Here is an 18,588-nt window from a genome sequence, read left to right as displayed (position 1 = left end):
GCCGCCGGGCGCGTAGTGTTTCACAAACACATCTTGTTCCAACATAAATCTTCTTCTCAAGAACAGCAAAGACATTTATTGTCCCCATTTTTGCTAAAGGTAGGGTACATTAAATCTCATTTGTTTGTCAATCTGCCCATCTGTCACAATAAATTTAACCTTGGTCATCATGGTCGTATATTTTGAATGAGAAGAGATAGGACTTTTATATTAAACATGTGTATTAGTATTAAATGGGACAATACCATTCTACATACACTATGATTTTCATTACCCATGATCTTGAAGTTTGACCATTTCCTTAAAAAATTAATTGCTTTGAATTGATCATTTTGAAAGATAAATGAAAGGGCATTCATATTACCTGTGATAAGACCTTCCAAAATGTATCATGACTTTTTGACTCTGTGACCTTGACCTTGAAGTTTAACTTAGTTTTCATTAATGTTGTATTTCCTTTTCATTGAGAAGAGATTTGACTTTCACATTTCAAGTGAACATTACCCATAACAAGAGGCTCCCAACATGCTATGATTTTTTACCCCTTGACCTTGATGTTTTAACAAAATTTCAAAAGAGTGAACTCTCCCAAAATATGATAAGACCACTGTTTAAAACAAAAAAGGAGTTTAGGGAAGACTGGGCTTTTTCCATAAAAAACGTCATTTTTCAACCCTCATTTGACCCCCCGGGCAAAATCAAAATTCCGAAACCTAACTGCACATCTACATGACCCCACCAACCATCTCCCAAAGATGATTAGGATGCTGAATAAAATGTAAGAGGAGTTCAGGGAAGATGGGGCTTTTTCCATAAAAAACATCATTTTTCGACCCTTATTTGACTCCCCGGGGCAAAATCAAAACTCCGAAACCTACCTGCACATCTGCATGACCCCACCAACCATCTCCTAAAATATGATTAGGCTGCTGAATAAAATGTAAGAGGAGTTCAGGGAAGATGGAGATTTTTGCACAAAAAAACGTCATTTTTCGACCCCCATTTGATCCCCCAGGGCAAAATCAAAATTCCAAAACCTTACTGCACATCTACATGACCCCACCAACCATCTCCCAAAAGCTGGTTAGGCTACTGAGTAAAATGTAGAAGGAGTTCAGGGAAGACGGAGCTTTTTGCTTAAAAAACGTCATTTTTCGACCCCCATTTGACCCCCTGGGGCAAAATCAAAATTCCGAAAGCTTACTGCACATCTACATGACCCCACCAACCATCTCCCAAAAGCTGGTTAGGCTACTGAGTAAAATGTAGAAGGAGTTCAGGGAAGACGGGGCTTTTTGGACAAAAAACGTCATTTTTCGACCCCCATTTGACCCCCCGGGGCAAAATCGAAAATCCAAAACCTTACTGCACATCTACATGACCCCACCAACCATCTCCCAAAAGCTGGTTAGGCTACTGAGTAAAATGTAAGAGGAGTTCAGGGAAGACGGAGCTTTTTGCTTAAAAAACGTCATTTTTCGACCCCATTTGACCCCCTTGGGCAAAATCAAAATTCCAAAACCTTACTGCACATCTACATGACCCCACCAACCATCTCCCAAAACCTGGTTAGACTACTGAGTAAAATGTAGAAGGAGTTCAGGGAAGACGGGGCTTTTTGGACAAAAAACGTCATTTTTCGACCCCCATTTGACCCCCCGGGGCAAAATCGAAATTCCAAAACCTTACTGCACATCTACATGACCCCACAAACCATCTCCCAAAAGATGATTAAGCTACTGTGTAAAATGTAGGAGGAGTTCAGGGAAGAAAAGTGTGACAGACGGACGGACGGACGGACGGACGGACGGACATGAGTAACAACAATATACCCGAACTTTCTTTAGAAAGTGCGGGTATAAATACACGGTAACAAAAGAAATTTTACTGTAGAGAGTTTGTAATATTTTATTCCAATCATATTTTAGTGTATAGTACTACCTGTGCCAAAAAGCAATATTTCTAGAAACTGGAAAGCCTTATGGTGGTCATTTGCATCCATACAAGCTTGTAACGCTTTGGGCGATCTGTACCCCAGCATTTTTGCCAGATCCTCCCCAACAACGTTCCAGATGAGCTTCATAATGGCTATAATAAGAATGTTTTATATTTTTTTTTAACAAAAAACTAAATCGTATAAATTGTGTGTGTGAGGGTGTGTGTGTATGTAAGAAATACAATGTTGTACAAAGGTTTCTTTTTTTATTGTAGTATTGTTACCTTTGGTCATGTTCATTTCGAAGTGACCCAGGCCAGGCTGCAAAAGGATATCTTGAAGCTCGCTGTGCTCCCTTATCACTCTACTCGCAATAAGATAAGGGAGGCCATCGCATCCAATAACCGTCCACCTTCTGCAACCGCCTGCAATTGTCGAGCCTTTGATGTTAGTTAGGACTTCTTTCACAGCATCATAGGAACAGGGGTGTGTAGTAACCGGATTGCCCATTACAATCGTTGGTTTGCCATGATGATTGTGTTGTACAAAATCATAAGGATCGTAACGAATCCTTGATTTAGAACGGGTATCCTCATCTTCCTTCACTCTTTTTCGGCGGCCGATGGCTTCCTCGATGAAATCCGTGGCGCCTGTCAAACCTTCCTTCTGCTGTTTCACAATAATCTGGAGACGGCTTTCAATGAAATTGGATCGAAGATATCGAAAGAAATCAGAAAATCTTTCCAGATAAAACAAAAGATTGGAGGAAAGTGTGTTAAATGACTGTGAATATAGCCATTTCCTCGGAGAAAGATGATGATTCTCTTGTAGAAAGGTCGGGGTATTTGGAAAGAAGTGAACAATTGTGGTGATAGCAGAAAGAATTGCTTTATTATCATAATTGACACGCCAGCTTCTGGCAAGTATTTGATTGTTGTCAAAATAAGTGATTGTGTCTGCTCTTTCATCTACTGCTACTGGATCACAGGCTTGGTCTTCGATCCAAGAGAGAAGAGTACGATAGCTAGCAGCTGGCCCAGCTACTGAATTTAGAGTACACACACTCATACTACCAGAGAAGAAGTAGGATAGTAGGTTTTTGCCGAAGCTGAATGGGAGCACTAAATTTCCTCTGAATAGGGAATACAAATGTTCTACACAAAAAATCAAATTTGATTTCTCTTTCTTTGAGAGTTCATTGATGTTTTTGCAAATGATTGAAGATAAAAATGAAAGAATGAAACTGTTTCTGTCTTTTAACCAGTTTTCAGCAGTTACTTCCGAAAGATATTTGGTATTTTTATATGTACTGTTCAACTGGCAAATGTCATCCTCAATATTTTGTCTTTCGTTTTCCACCAAAGCATCTATGATTTTTCTAATATGAAGCACAGAAAGTTTTTATTGATGTATTAAATTAACTATTTCATCGGCTGTTGTGTCAGTGTTGTTGTCTATCAAATTTTCAGAGGAATAATTTGCACAAGATGAACACAGATATGTCGATTTTTCGTGCAGTACTTTTTTTTCAACTAGTTTATTGATTATACTTTTTTTGAATTTTTTGCTAGAAATTTTGTACACAACAGCGTTGTTGTCATAATGTAGTTTGCAACTGCAAACAGCAGGCATGGTAGCATGCACACCTAAAACAAAAAAAACTTGTTTGAATACTATAGAGCCATTGTGATTAACCTTCATATTGCTAAATCTTCGCTCATTCATAGGAAATGTTGTACAAAAAATACTCAAAAGACGCTTCAATTTTGGAAATTTATAATACATTAATGATTTTTTTTAAAAAATGAGAGTTATCTCCCTTATAAGACTATTGATGAACCTTAAAATTTATTTACCATTTAAGAAATAAGATATCACTTTTAATGAAGTTGATTTTCTGATTTACAATATCTATGTGGTTTTTTGAGACCAAGTCTTCCAACAATGTATTGGAATCTCCATGGGAACCAATTGCGCTCCGTTATTAGCAGACCTATTTTTGTATTCATATGACGCATAATTTATGCAAAATCTTATGCGCGAAAAGAAGAAATCAATTGTTGTGGCCTTTAACTCAACCTTCAGATATATCGACGACGTAAATTATATGATAAACTTGACGACTTTAACTTTTCTATCGTCAACTTCCCTTACTTATGCAGCGATATACCTTTATCACCTGCATACGTAGTGTATATGTCTCAGTTGATTCGATACAGAAGAACATGCTCCACGTACGAACAATTTATAAAACGAGTTTAAATATTGACAAGCAAGTTGATGAAACAAGAATATCAACAGTCTCGTTTAAAGTCATCATTTCTCAAGTTCTATGGCTGATACAATGACCTTGTCAGCAAATACAATTTATTGAGTCAAATGTTGACTGGTGTCAAATCTGCGAAATAGCAACTGCAGTATCTGTTGTTTTTTTTTAATAGAATGTTTCCAATTTTAAAAACATGACGTTTATCATGCTCTTTTAGACGCTTAAAATATAAACATTCACTATAATGGTCATACGTTCTTTAAATCACTTACATTCGGTCCATGTAACACTTTGAATTTTAAAACTATTTAAAAAACTCTTTTGTTTAAGAAAAAGAGCTTTTAGATATTTAGAATATTAAAGTGTTATTAAAAATTCAAATCGGGTTTTAAAATTTCATATTTTAGATATTGAAAGTAAAATTCTTAAAACTAGAAGCTTTCTGGTTATTTGAAATTTGAATTAGAATCAAAATTCTGAATTTCAACAAGTGTTTCACAGGCCACATTTAAGAAATTTAGATTGCATAAAAGTATAATTACAATGAAATACTTCAATGAGAAATTTAACTTTGTATACAGTACATGTAAAGATAGACAGACGGACAAGCATAATTCCAGGATAACCCATATATAATTATAGCAAAACACTCGTTGGAAACTTAAACACATGCATTAAAATCGTTATAATGTAAACATGTTTAATTAAAAATTTTTGTCATTAAAAATTACTACCTATATATATATATTACCACCCCCCCCCCCCCAACACACACTCACATACTGTAAACCAACTTTTATTCGCGACGACTTTATTTCGCGATTTACCAGGGGTAAACTAGTTCGCGATGATTAATTTTCGCGATCACTCCTATTTAGGTTCTCTTGTTAATAGACACATAGACTATAATGAACGCTTTGCGGCGAGAAATATTCACGATGACGAGGCTCTCGCGAAGTTCGCAAAAATTTCTCGCACGGGAATAAAAGTTGGTTTACAGTATATGTTACCCCTCTCTTTTTTAACTTAATGCAAAATTTATTTTTAAACACATCTTAAGTATATATAAGCAACCGAAATTATGCATGAAAACAAGATATAAAACATAAGGAAACTAATAAACTTGAATTTTTATGACTTCAATAGTCCTCCTTACATAAGTGATGCAAACCGGGCATCAAAGTGATAATCGTCCCGGCTCCGCAACTACACAACCTTTTTCATTTCCGCTGCATGTAAAAATGGACTATTACAAAGGATGCTACAAGATTTTAACCCAAATTTTGAAAGATAAGTAGAAGAAAAAACAAATTACCTTAATGAAGGCAAGTCAGGAATATTTTTTCTTCACATTCTGCCTCTTTATTGAAAAAAAATCATGCAAACGCGGCATTTTTATTAGAATTTTTTAGCACGTGACTGAGTATTGTTAACAGGACTGTGTAAACAACTGTCTAGTACTCAGTATGCGACAATTCCTAACTATGAATTCTATGACATTTTGTGCATTTCAGCTTCAGATATAGGTAGATTAAGCTATATGTGATATGTTTAAATACCTAGATAGCTATATTCCGTTATATAGGTGGATCTAGTGATTTTCCTGGACCTGTCAATGACAAAGACATGTATTTAGTGAATTCATGGTATTGAGAAAGGTAGACTTACTTACCGTTTTTGTCCAACTTGCATGTGTTATCCAATGCTATATATAACAAAACAAGTTAAGATGGTAAATGGCCAAAAGCGGTAAAAGAAATTCCTTTAACCAAATGCACTCTTCGTCTAAAACCTGCACGTTTCCCATACTTGTAAACAGCTGACAATTAATTGTTGATCAAACGTTTGGGTCATGCGAAATTTCACCGGATGTAACCATTCATTCGGGTGTATACAAATCGTGAACAGAGTATCCTCTAGTCGATAGGAAGATAATACATATGTCTTATCTGATCAAATTTGCATTTTTGGGGGGATATATTTTGCTGGAAAGCATATATGCTTATTGAAGAAAGAAATTTCTGAGTGTATGGCGTTTTGACACGTAATGATGAATTAGCATATGGACAAGCCATGTTTTATATCATTTTTTTCTCACCTAAAAATCTTATTCTGATAAGTTTGTAAATGTATTATTAAATAATTAAATAAGTAGAAATTGAATAAATTGACAAACAATTCATTTTTAAAGAAAGGATACGCATTGGGCAATACACTACATATTAATTGATGTGATATAATGTACATTCCATCCATATCGCATCATTTGGGATCAAAATGGCGTTTTTACGGAAGTACGCCTTGTTGTGACGTTGTAGAGAGACCCCTTAAGTGATGTTGAAATTATCAATATCTACATTTCAGTGCAAGACCTTCAAAATTTTAAGACTGTGTAATCAAATCGTTATAATTGCTAAAATGTGCTGGAAAAAATACAAATATATTTCATCCTAGACAAGATTTACTAGCGTTCCTCGTTTTCAATAATGAAACAATTAGTTTGAAAGAAGTTGGTGACAGAGACAAAAATAGATCTTCCCTGATTAACTTTTTCCTGGAAAAATAATGTTACAGTGTCATTGCAGAGCACATTTATCATTTTTTGAAATGTTGATTACTGTACTGTGAATGTCCAGGTTGTTTTCACGTCACATTTATTACATTTCCAACTTAAGGACAGATGATACAAACAAACGTTTTTCAAAAATTTTGAAAATAGCAACTTCGGTCATATTCTACTGAATAACATGAATTAGTGTAACTACGTAGTTTTTAATTTTTATTAAAGTTGCACAAAAATGGAATTTGAAGTGAAAAAAAATTGTATAGAATAATAAGGATGGCTTCAGAAGGGTACAATTTTGAATGTCACAGAAGGTTTACAATTTCCTTATGTTGTAGAAATTAATTTTGTGCATCATTTGCAATAAAATAAGGTCAAAAAATTTATACGAATCCAGGCATCGACTTTTTGTTTGTATCATCTGTCCTTAATGAGAATCTCTTGGATAATAGATAAAGGTAGCTATTGAATATTTCATAACTTTCGTTTTGAATATTGACAGTATTGCGCCGAAAGCTATTTTGAAAGATGAATTCTTTTCTAAAGATATTTCATTGAAATTGTATGTAGTATTTCAGAAAATCAACCAAACATATAATTAAAATGTCTGCAAAAGCCATTGACAACACCAGTAGAGTAAAGGGGAGGAGTCTCCCCCATCCAAACCCCCGATTTTTAAATATTTATGTTTTCTTTCTTTTTCTCTCGAACATTTGAGTATTAGTTGTAATTTTTCGTACTTACTCCTATATTTTTTTTCTTGAAATTAATTTCTTTACTTATTGGAGAATGGATTTAAAAAAAACTTGAAAATGTGGGTTTTTTTTCCATCAACATTCGAAGACTTCATAATAGAAGAAATTATATTGAAGATTGAAAATATATTTTCACGACAAGGATTGTGCATTGCAAAGTCAAAAGAATTGAGATAGATACAGTACTGTATTTATTTCTTGTATCTGTTTAATTTTCATTATATTCATGAACATTTACTTAAACAATATTGGTACTTCAGAAGAGTATAAATCGAGGTCGCGTGTTGTAATATAGATTCTGGCACGAAATCCCTTAATGTTCAACGGTCATAAGTGCAGAGTATTATTTGAAGCAGTTTGTCGGCAATTGGTGGAGTCATAATATGACTGAAAATCCTGGAAGGGGCGTTAAAACACTTAAAGAAAACTTTCAGTGATTAAAAAAATACGTGAAGAATTAATGTCATTCTATTGTGATGTAATAAGCTTGATCGTTTCTATATATAAGCATTATGTAAAACAGTAGGCAAACAGGTTATTTAGAGCATATGCATTAGCTTTTAAAGGTTCATTGCCTTGCCGATTTATTATGCATAAAGTTTGTATCTCCATTTGTTAAAAAATCACTGCCTCTTTTTTTTTATTAATGTTTTAGGAGAATATACATAAATTGCGAATTTTGACATATGCATGTAAGTGCCCCTAATAACGTTATTTTATCTTTCTAAATGCAGCACACAGCACGCATAGATGATGATATACCCTGAATGCCATAGACCGAAATCAATCTTAATGATATATTTATGTAAAGTAATACTTAGTAAAAGGTCTTAATTGTATGAATAATTTTGACATATTATGAAAAATTAGTTACAAATAAGTAACTTTATAGTATAGATGCATTTAAATTCTCCTTTATCCGAATGCAAACTTTAAGAGAAATCTCCTTGATGTTTAGATACTGAAGACGTGAAGATGCGCAGCACAGTTAAGGTTACAAATGGAAATATCCGCGATTTATTAAGATAAAAAATGCATACTTTATTAGGATGGGCGATTCTATTTAAGATTTATATTATGGATTGATATTAAAAAATGTAATGTGGTTTAATTCTACATGTTGGGGACATTTCGATTTTTTTAAATTTAGATTTCTCACGTGATGTCGACGTCACATGATTTTAGCAATTATACTTGCAGTGTAGAGGTTATCTATAAATTTCAATATTGCAAGGTCATAAACAAGTTAAAAATCTTAGTTTAACTTATGATCCTTTTTAACACTACATGTAGTTTGTGAAAAATGCTGCGAACCTATATAGATACCCTTTTTAAATTGCTAAAATTTAATTTGTTGGTCGGCAGGTTGAATATTTTGCTGGTCAACTACATTAAATATAGCTATAATGAATTTATTTTCAAGTCTTCATGAGGTTCGCAGCACTTTTCAAATATCTTAATGCTTCTTGAGTTGATGTGTAAAAACTTGACAAGATATATTGAGAGTATGCCCTTGCAATGAATCTATTTATTAGGACCATTACATTATTTTTTAATGAATCTGCATACAAACATTCGACAGTATCACATGTCTGGAGAATGTACGGACAGTTTATAAATAAAATACTAAAATAGACATCGCATCAAAGTTACCGGCCTTTTATTTAATTGCAAATAATATTTTATTTGAGAACAAAAGACATTTTTCATTGTACAAAATGTGCCTTGATCAGCCTCTCACTGTGTACAAACTGCGTCATGACGTCACATTGACAATTGCATTGCGATTGATGCATCGTTTTTATGATAAAAGTGATAATTTTAACTTTTCTATCGTCAACTTCCCTTACTTATGCAGCAATATACCTTCATCATCTGCATACGGAGTATACACATCTCAGTTGATTCGATACGCAAGAGCATGCTGTACGTAGGAACAATTTCTGAAACGAGGTAAATTATTGACAAGCAAATTGATTAAACAAGAATATCAGCAGTCTCCTTTAGAGTCACCATTTCGTAAGTTCTATGGTCGATACAATGACCTTGTCAGCAAATATAATTTATCATTAAGTCAAATGCTGACTGACGTTTTTCATACCAATTGTTAGCCCATTATTTATACACTGAATTGAAGACGGATTTTTTTCGTTATTTCCTAATCATGACAAGGAGCACACAGAGGATGTGACCGGTCTGCAGGGGATGCTCACACCTCCATAGCACCTGATCCAACCTCTGAAGTTTTGGAGGCCCGTGTTTGTTCTGATTGTATTTTGTATTGTTTAATGGACTATTAGACTGAATACTGTTCGTTATCATCATATCCTTCTTATATACTGCTGTGTGGGATTTAACAAACGACAAAACCACATCTAATAGTCAGGGATGGGGTAATGGTAATTGACTGTAATTAATTACAAATTTCGATGTAATTGAAAGTAAAGTGTAGTTGACCAAATTTTCAATTGCAAGTAATGTTAATTTAATTAATAACTTTCAAAAAGGGAAGGAATTCACAATTACATTCAGTTACACTGGTTTTAAATGAATGAAAAATAGTCTCCTCTCCCTCAATTTTATAAAGATTATTTAAGAAAGGTTAATAACATATTTTGGACCAAAATTTTTAATAGTAAAATTTCTTGAAAAGAACTTTTTATATAATTTGTTGTTTAAATACAATGCCCCTTTCCATTAAAAAAAACGTTTAAATCAAATTAATCTTTGTAAAGTTTACAATTAAAATTCATATTTTGATTTTTTTAATTGATTAGTCCATATGAAAATAAGAAGTCCATATCTTCAGCTTGTGTTGGAAGTTATAAACAGGTGCTAATTAGTGTCTTGGGGTTATATACTTATTCCTACATAAACATTTTCACACCTCTGACTTTGTCTGTTTGTGTTTTAATACATTGTCTTTGACTTTAAAGAGGCTGGGTGGTCGTGGCCATTTTTAGACTATTTATATTGTTACGATCCTGTAATGTTATGAAAATAGACATTGCGTCAGCTGTAGTAGTTATTTTTATTGTGTGACGTCACATGGATTTCCGGAAGCTGAAGAACATCTGCACGAGCTCGCGATCGTCTGCGAGGATACAGGATAATTGGAGAGACTTGGCAATGGACTGATGGTATATCGTACTTTGTAATTCGGCCCAGGATGTTTATAATACCGTGAAAGTACATATTTAGTGACCGTCGTCCATAGTGTCTGATGTTCTCGGAGTGGTGTAATTCGTTCTGGACTGGAGGACATTCGAACTGAACAGCTGAGTAAACGTTGTCTGAATTTGTTTATTATATGTCAATTTGTGTGTAACTGTAACTGTGTGTTTATTTGATTCTATTGCTTGTTTATCATTAAAATTTGTTAAAGTTTTAATTCATTTTGGTTGGTGTGCTTTTTGTAAGTGTGTCACAGGTAAAAACGAGCTATAAATAGATTTGTGTATTCGGCGCACGTTACAAATTGGGGGCTCGTCCGGGATCATCGAACTTTTGGCATTTTGTGGGAAATTTTTTCAAAAACGATATCTCGGAGATTTTGATCACTGAATTATTTTATTTGGGAATTTATTTCATTATCATACACACCAGTCAAGATGGTTTTTAACTTAGAGGAATTTTTGAATGCACCAGACGCGCGGTTACTTCAAACACTAAAGAAAGATGAATTGTTTGAATTTGTGTCAAAATTTCACTTGAATGTAAAGCGCAGTGCTCGGAAAATAGAAATCAAAAATGTTGTGATTCAGTATTTAGTTCAGAGAGGTATTTTAGATGATAGTGCATTGTCATTGGTTGAAGATTTGAAATCTAGTGAAATTGAAAAGAGAAATTTTGAATATGAATTAGAGTTTAAGAAGTTAGAAATTGAACAGGAGAGAGAAAGGCAGGCATTTGAAAGAGAAAAGAGAGAATATGAAAAAGAGAAAAGTGCGCAAGATCGAGAACATGAGTTACAGATTAAGAAATTAGAATTTGAGACTCAAAAGATAAAACATGAGTTAGAAATTGAAGCTAAGGCCAAATCAAAATCTGACTTTGATGTGACAAAGAACATAAGACTTGTCCCTAAGTTTCAAGAGAAAGACGTTGACAAATATTTTATTCATTTTGAGAAAATAGCAGAAAATTTGAAATGGCCAAAAGAATTCTGGCCACTATTGTTACAGAGTGCATTTGTTGGGAAAGCGAGGGAAGTCTACAGTGCTTTGTCACTTCAGCAAAGTACAGATTATGATGTTATTAAGAAAAGTGTCTTAAAAGCATATGAACTTGTACCAGAAGCCTACAGACAGAAATTTAGAAATTACAAGAAATTCAATGAACAGACTCATGTTGAATTTGCGAGAGAGAAACAAAATATGTTTGAGAGGTGGTGCACTTCTAAAAATGTTGGATCAAACTTTGAAAGGTTGAAACAGGTCATTTTGATTGAGGAATTCAAAAATTGTATTCATCCTGAAATTAGAACCTATTTAGATGAACAGAAGGTTGAGACTCTTGAGCAAGCTGCGACTGCGGCTGATGATTATGCACTAACACATAAGGTATCTTTTGTAAAACTCGGAACTAGTCAACAGAAGATGACCAGCTATGACAGTTCTCGAGGGGGACCAGACACTTCACAGGTAATTCAACCTAAGATGGCGTACTCTGAGATAAAAGGTAGGGACAAGAATAATGAAACCTTAAAGCAGGTACCCATTTGTAATTATTGCAAAAAGAAGGGTCACATTAAGTCTGAATGTTGGGCATTACAGAGGAAAAAACCTGTAAGTAATGATAGTAAGCCAAGTCCCACGGCTCTTACATCTGTCCAAGGTAAGGTTTCCTGTAGTCAGTTTGAGAACACTGCTGTTAAGTCTGTAGAGCCAGAGTCTGATGTTCTTAGAGAGGAATTTAAGCCTTTTGTATTCAATGGTTTAGTGTCGGTGGGTACCGACTTGCACCCTATAAGAATTTTAAGGGATACAGGTGCTTCTCAGTCTTTGTTACTAGAGGGCGTGTTGCCACTGTCTGAGAAGACACATACTGGTTCTGAAGTGCTGATTCAAGGTGTAGAATTAGGACTTATGAAAGTTCCTCTTCATGTTATAGACTTGAAGTCAGATTTAGTCTCTGGGTCTGTGGTCGTAGGTGTCAGACCTACTTTACCTGTTAAGGGAGTTTCTCTTCTGTTAGGTAATGATTTAGCTGGGGGTAGGGTGGTACCTGACCCAATCATTTTTGAGAAGCCTAGTCTTATAGGAGAGATAGAGGAGGAGAATAAAGAGTTATTTCCTTCATGTGCTATTACAAGGGCTATGGCAAAGAAACTAGGACATGCTGAACAGACGGTAAGTCAGAAGTTAGATTCAGTAAAGGACTTGTCTATAGATCTTGATGAGACATTTTTGTCAGCTATGTTAGATTCAGAAAGTTACATTTCCTCAGAGGATCAGCAGTCTAAAGGTGATGTATTTGGTTTACAGGAAATGTTAGACAACACACCTCTTACTAGAGATAATTTGATATCTGAACAAGAGTCTGATGTTGAATTACAAGGTCTTATGGAACAGGCTTTGTCTCCAGAGGAGGCAGAGAAGGTCCCTGTTTGTTATTATAAGAATCAGGGTGTACTCATGAGAAAATGGCGTCCCCCTGATGCTTCAGTAGAGGATGAGTGGCAAATCCACCATCAAATTGTAGTACCTAGAGTATATCGGAGAACAGTCATAGGGCTTGCCCATGACACACCAATGTCGGGTCATTTGGGAGTCACAAAGACCTACAATAAGGCATTGACTCACTTCTTCTGGCCTAAGATGAGAAGGGATATAGTCGACTATTGCAGATCTTGTCATGTCTGCCAAGTAGTGGGAAAACCTAATCAAAAAATCCCTCCTGCTGCTTTAAAGCCTATCCCTGCTTTTGATGAACCATTTACCAAGGTCATTATAGACTGTGTGGGTCCCTTACCTAAAACCAAAGCTGGTAATCAGTACCTGTTGACAATAATGTGTGCGTCGACACGCTTCCCTGAAGCAATTCCACTGCGAAACATAAAGTCTAGAACCATTGTCAATGCTTTGACCAAGTTTTTCACCAATTTTGGTTTGCCCCAGTCAGTACAGTCTGATCAAGGTTCCAATTTCACATCCCAGGTCTTTAAGCAGGTAATACAGGAGTTAGGGATTAAGCACCATACATCTAGTGCATACCATCCAGAGTCCCAGGGGGCTCTTGAGAGGTTTCATCAAACCTTAAAAACTATGATTCGAACCTATTGTTTGTCTAATGAGAAAGAGTGGGACCAGGGAATCCCCTTTCTTTTATTTGCTGTTAGGGATGCAAAACAAGAATCATTAGGTTTTAGTCCCTTCGAACTTGTATATGGTCACACTGTGAGAGGACCATTGAAATTGCTCAAAGAGAAATGGTTGGTTGAAGAGAGTGAGATAAATCTATTAGATTATGTAGCAAAGTTCAAAGAGAGGCTCAGTCAGACTTGGACGCTAGCCAGGGAAAATCTAAAGGTAAGTCAAGACAAAATGAAAACCTGGTATGACAAACGTACCAAAACGAGAACATTTAAGTCAGGAGACCAAGTCCTTGTCTTGCTACCAATTCCAGGTCAGCCTTTACGTGCTAAATACTTTGGCCCCTTTGAAGTTGAACGAAAGGTCAATGACTTGAATTACATTATTAAGACACCAGGTCGACGCAAGAGCAAACAGCTCTGCCACATCAACATGATCAAACAGTATCATGACCGAACTGACATAGATCACCCTAAGGTAGAATCAGTTGCTGCTTCAAGCACTGAAGTTAAGTCAACCCAAGAACAAGACCAACTTGCACATGAGTATGATCAGTCTACTCCTAAGTTGAAAAACTCTGATGTTTTGTCAGACTTAGAGTCTAAACTTAACCACTTGCAGGAGAACGAAAAAGAAGAGCTTATGTCTCTTATACAAGAATTTTCACATTTATTCCCGGATGTTCCTAAAAAGACCAATCTTGTATACCATGATATAGATGTTGGGGATGCATCTCCCATTAAACAACATCCTTACAGAATGAACCCTGAAAAACAAGAGCACTGTAATGCGGAACTGGCTTATATGTTAGAACATGACATAATTGAGTACAGTAACAGCCCTTGGAGCTCCCCTTGTCTCCTTGTTCCCAAGCCAGATGGGTCGTTCAGATTCTGTACTGATTTCCGCAAGGTCAACACAATTACCAAAACTGACTCTTACCCAATTCCCAGAATTGAAGACTGCATCGATAAAATTGGTCATGCCAAATATGTAAGTAAATTCGATCTTTTGAAAGGGTATTGGCAGGTCCCATTGACCGAGAGAGCGAAAGAGATTTCAGCCTTCGTTACCCCAAAAGGTTTCTACCAATATAAGGTGATGCCTTTTGGGTTAAAAAATGCCCCTGCAACCTTTCAGAGGATGATCAATCATTTACTTAGTGATGTAGATGCAAGTGAGGCATACATTGATGATGTGATAGTGTATAGTAACACTTTTCAAGAGCATTTGTCCCACATCAGGGCATTATTTGAGAAACTTTCAGATGCAAATTTGACTGTAAGCCTTACAAAAACTGAATTTTGCCATGCTGTAGTTGAATATTTAGGCCATATTGTTGGTAACGGCCATGTTAGACCAGTGTTTGCAAAGGTTGAGGCAATTGTTAATTTTCCAGCACCTCAATGTAAGAAAGAACTGATGAGATTCTTGGGAATGGCGGGGTACTATAGAAAATTTTGCCCTAACTTTTCGACCATTGCTAACCCATTGACCTGTCTCTTGAAAAAGAATAGCAAATTTATTTGGGATGAATCATGCCAACAGGCCTTCCAACAAATCAAAACAGTTCTCATGGTCTCTCCGGTTCTTTCATCACCAGATTTTGATAAAGAATTTTTGTTGCAAATTGATGCTAGTGATGTGGGTTGTGGGGCAGTTTTGTTACAAGAAGATGAAAATTGCGTTTGTCATCCTGTTGCTTATTTTTCTAAAAAGTTTTCCAAATGTCAAAAAAATTATTCAACTGTAGAAAAAGAGTGTTTGTCCATGTTATTAGCATTGCAACATTTTGATGTGTATGTGAATTCATCTGTACATCCAGTTGTTGTTTTCACTGACCACAATCCACTCACATTCGTTCACAAAATGAAAAACAAGAACCAAAGGCTAATGAGATGGAGTTTGGAGTTACAAGAGAAAAATATTGTCATAAAACATATTAAAGGAAAAGAAAATTTAATTGCAGATGCTTTGTCAAGAGTACATGTTGATTAAAATGTTATTTTATTGAAATATATGTAAATTTTGTGAAATCATATTGTTTCATTGTAATTGTAAAAGTTTTCATTATGCTCAAACTTTTCTTTAAGGGGGGAGGTGTTACGATCCTGTAATGTTATGAAAATAGACATTGCGTCAGCTGTAGTAGTTATTTTTATTGTGTGACGTCACATGGATTTCCGGAAGCTGAAGAACATCTGCACGAGCTCGCGATCGTCTGCGAGGATACAGGATAATTGGAGAGACTTGGCAATGGACTGATGGTATATCGTACTTTGTAATTCGGCCCAGGATGTTTATAATACCGTGAAAGTACATATTTAGTGACCGTCGTCCATAGTGTCTGATGTTCTCGGAGTGGTGTAATTCGTTCTGGACTGGAGGACATTCGAACTGAACAGCTGAGTAAACGTTGTCTGAATTTGTTTATTATATGTCAATTTGTGTGTAACTGTAACTGTGTGTTTATTTGATTCTATTGCTTGTTTATCATTAAAATTTGTTAAAGTTTTAATTCATTTTGGTTGGTGTGCTTTTTGTAAGTGTGTCACAGGTAAAAACGAGCTATAAATAGATTTGTGTATTCGGCGCACGTTACAATATCTCCTTTAGAAGAAGAGCTCCATATAAAGATATACAAAAATGTCAAATTTTAAAACTAATATGTATGAAATTTTTCTTTGTCAAATGATAGCTGAAAGCTAAAGATATCATATCTGAAAATTTAAGTTATATCTGGTGATTAATTTTTTGTTAATTTGTTGACCCCCCAGCCTCCTTAAATTGTATGTTGGCACAGAATAAGTCAAATACCCACATTTTGAGATAAACTTTTGATGCTGAAAAAAGGAAATATAAAGGCAAATTAAAGCATCAAAAGCACATTTAGCATAAATTTGAGCTGTCGGCAGGGGATGCTCCCTCCTCAATGTTATCTTATCCCACCTTTGATGTTTTCGACGATCGGTTTTGCTCTGTTTCTGATTTGTATTGTTTAAATGGATTTAGGAGCTTCTATGCCTTTGTAATAAACACATTCCAATATTCCTCACGATAATTTAAAGTAAGATTGACAGCTTTTTTTTTTTTTTTGTAAATGATAGCACGACACTCCTTTTACTCACTTGCTATTGTTCATTTGCAAAATTATTTTGTTAAAAAGATCCTGACTGTACACAAAAGTAATCTTGAATTGATATTAAAACTATGCTTCAGCTTTTGAATGACAATATCTATGATGTTTTTGGAGACGAGTTCTTCTATCAATCTGTCGGTTTTCCCATGGATACTTATTGCACCCCTTTATTAGCAGAGCTATTACTGCTTTCATATGAAGAAGAATTTATTCAACATCCTATACATGAGAAGAAAAAACACATGCTGTGGCATTCTACTCAATACTTACATATATCGACGAATCATTATCAATGGACAATACATACTTCCATTATTATATTGACACGTTATGCAAGTATCCCAATTGAAATAAAAAATACCACTGAGTCTGGTAAAACTGTTCCAAATCTGGATATTTTACTAGGTAAAGACATAGATGATAATTATAAATTAACAATAATGGTTATGTTTAACGAAATGACTTCAACTTTCCAATTATCAACTTCGCTTATTTATGTAGAAATATACGCTTATCACCTGCATATTGGGTTTTTTTTTTCTCAGTTGATTGGATTTCTAAAACGAATCAAGCTATTGCCAAACTAGTTGATGAAACAAAAATATGAACAATCTGGTTTAAAGTCATCTTTATACCAGTTTTATGTTCAATACAAATACAAATAACTTGTCAGCAAAAACAATCTATCATTAAGACAAATTCTGATTGACGTTTTTTCTACGCTTTTCACACAAATATTAGAACATTATATAAGTTGAATATAAAAGAAATTAAAGAATGCATGATATTTTTTGTTAAGTTTTCCTAATTTGGTAAGGCGTGATTTTTTTATGGACATTAAAATATTTGGTAACTAAACAAGAACGATGTGTTTCAAAAGTGTTTTATTTTTAAGAAATTTAGATGCATAATAAAATCCTGTAAAAACAAAGTTTTTGATAGCTGTTATATTTTGGTGTATAGTTAATTTGATGTTTAAATTTATTTGTGAATAAAAAAAGGCTAACTAAAGGTTCTGTGAGATGTTAAACCTTATGCGAATGCAATTTATGCAATTTGTTTGTGTTTACGCCTTCTTTTGTTGATGTTGAGTTTTTTTTTTCGGGAAAATATTTTACTTTTTTTTATGTCATTCTTCCCAATATTAATTTTTGTAAACGCAAATAAAATCTAATGTTATCATTAAAATGTCAAACATAACACATATTTATAAAATTATATTTTCTTTCTAGAAAATAAAATGTCTTTTTTTAAAATAAATGAATCAGGGACAAAAAGAACGTTAAAGAAATAAAAATTCGAGAGATTGCGCTCTCATTTATTCTTGTTTTATTCCCTCAAACATTATTTTATACAGAACAAAATAAAGATTTTAAAACAATTGATTTGAATCAGGAATTTTTTTTACGTAAAACAAATAACCTTAATTTTGAATCACCTCTAATATTAACTCAGTTCTTGATGTGGCATACATTTGGCTTCTGTGTTATTCTCATTAATCAAGTTCATTATAATCATATTCTAGATTTGTTTTTAGGGAAGAATTATGTAATGCCATTTAAAATTATGTGCATAGTGCAAAGAGTGACAAGTCATGTAAATTATTGTCATT

At 34.5% G+C, this 18,588-nt stretch overlaps 1 protein-coding gene across 1 annotated transcript; it reads left to right on the top strand.

The window, feature by feature from the left end:
• Window positions 1-11,134: 11,134 nt before the first annotated feature.
• Window positions 11,135-15,523, top strand: LOC134266175 (uncharacterized; the record flags this gene model as incomplete). Its single annotated transcript, XM_062748406.1, has 1 exon — window positions 11,135-15,523. A coding segment is annotated over exon 1 (4,389 nt), but the record flags the coding sequence as incomplete, so codon positions are not given.
• Between the last annotated feature and the right edge of the window lie 3,065 nt (window positions 15,524-18,588).

The sequence above is a fragment of the Saccostrea cucullata genome, unplaced genomic scaffold (assembly GCF_032062105.1).
Source record: "Saccostrea cucullata isolate Sc308-1 unplaced genomic scaffold, CSIRO_AGI_Scuc_v1 ctg10299, whole genome shotgun sequence".
NCBI classification, from domain to species: Eukaryota; Metazoa; Mollusca; class Bivalvia; order Ostreida; family Ostreidae; genus Saccostrea; species Saccostrea cuccullata.
This window is presented reverse-complemented; position numbering and strand designations above follow the sequence as displayed.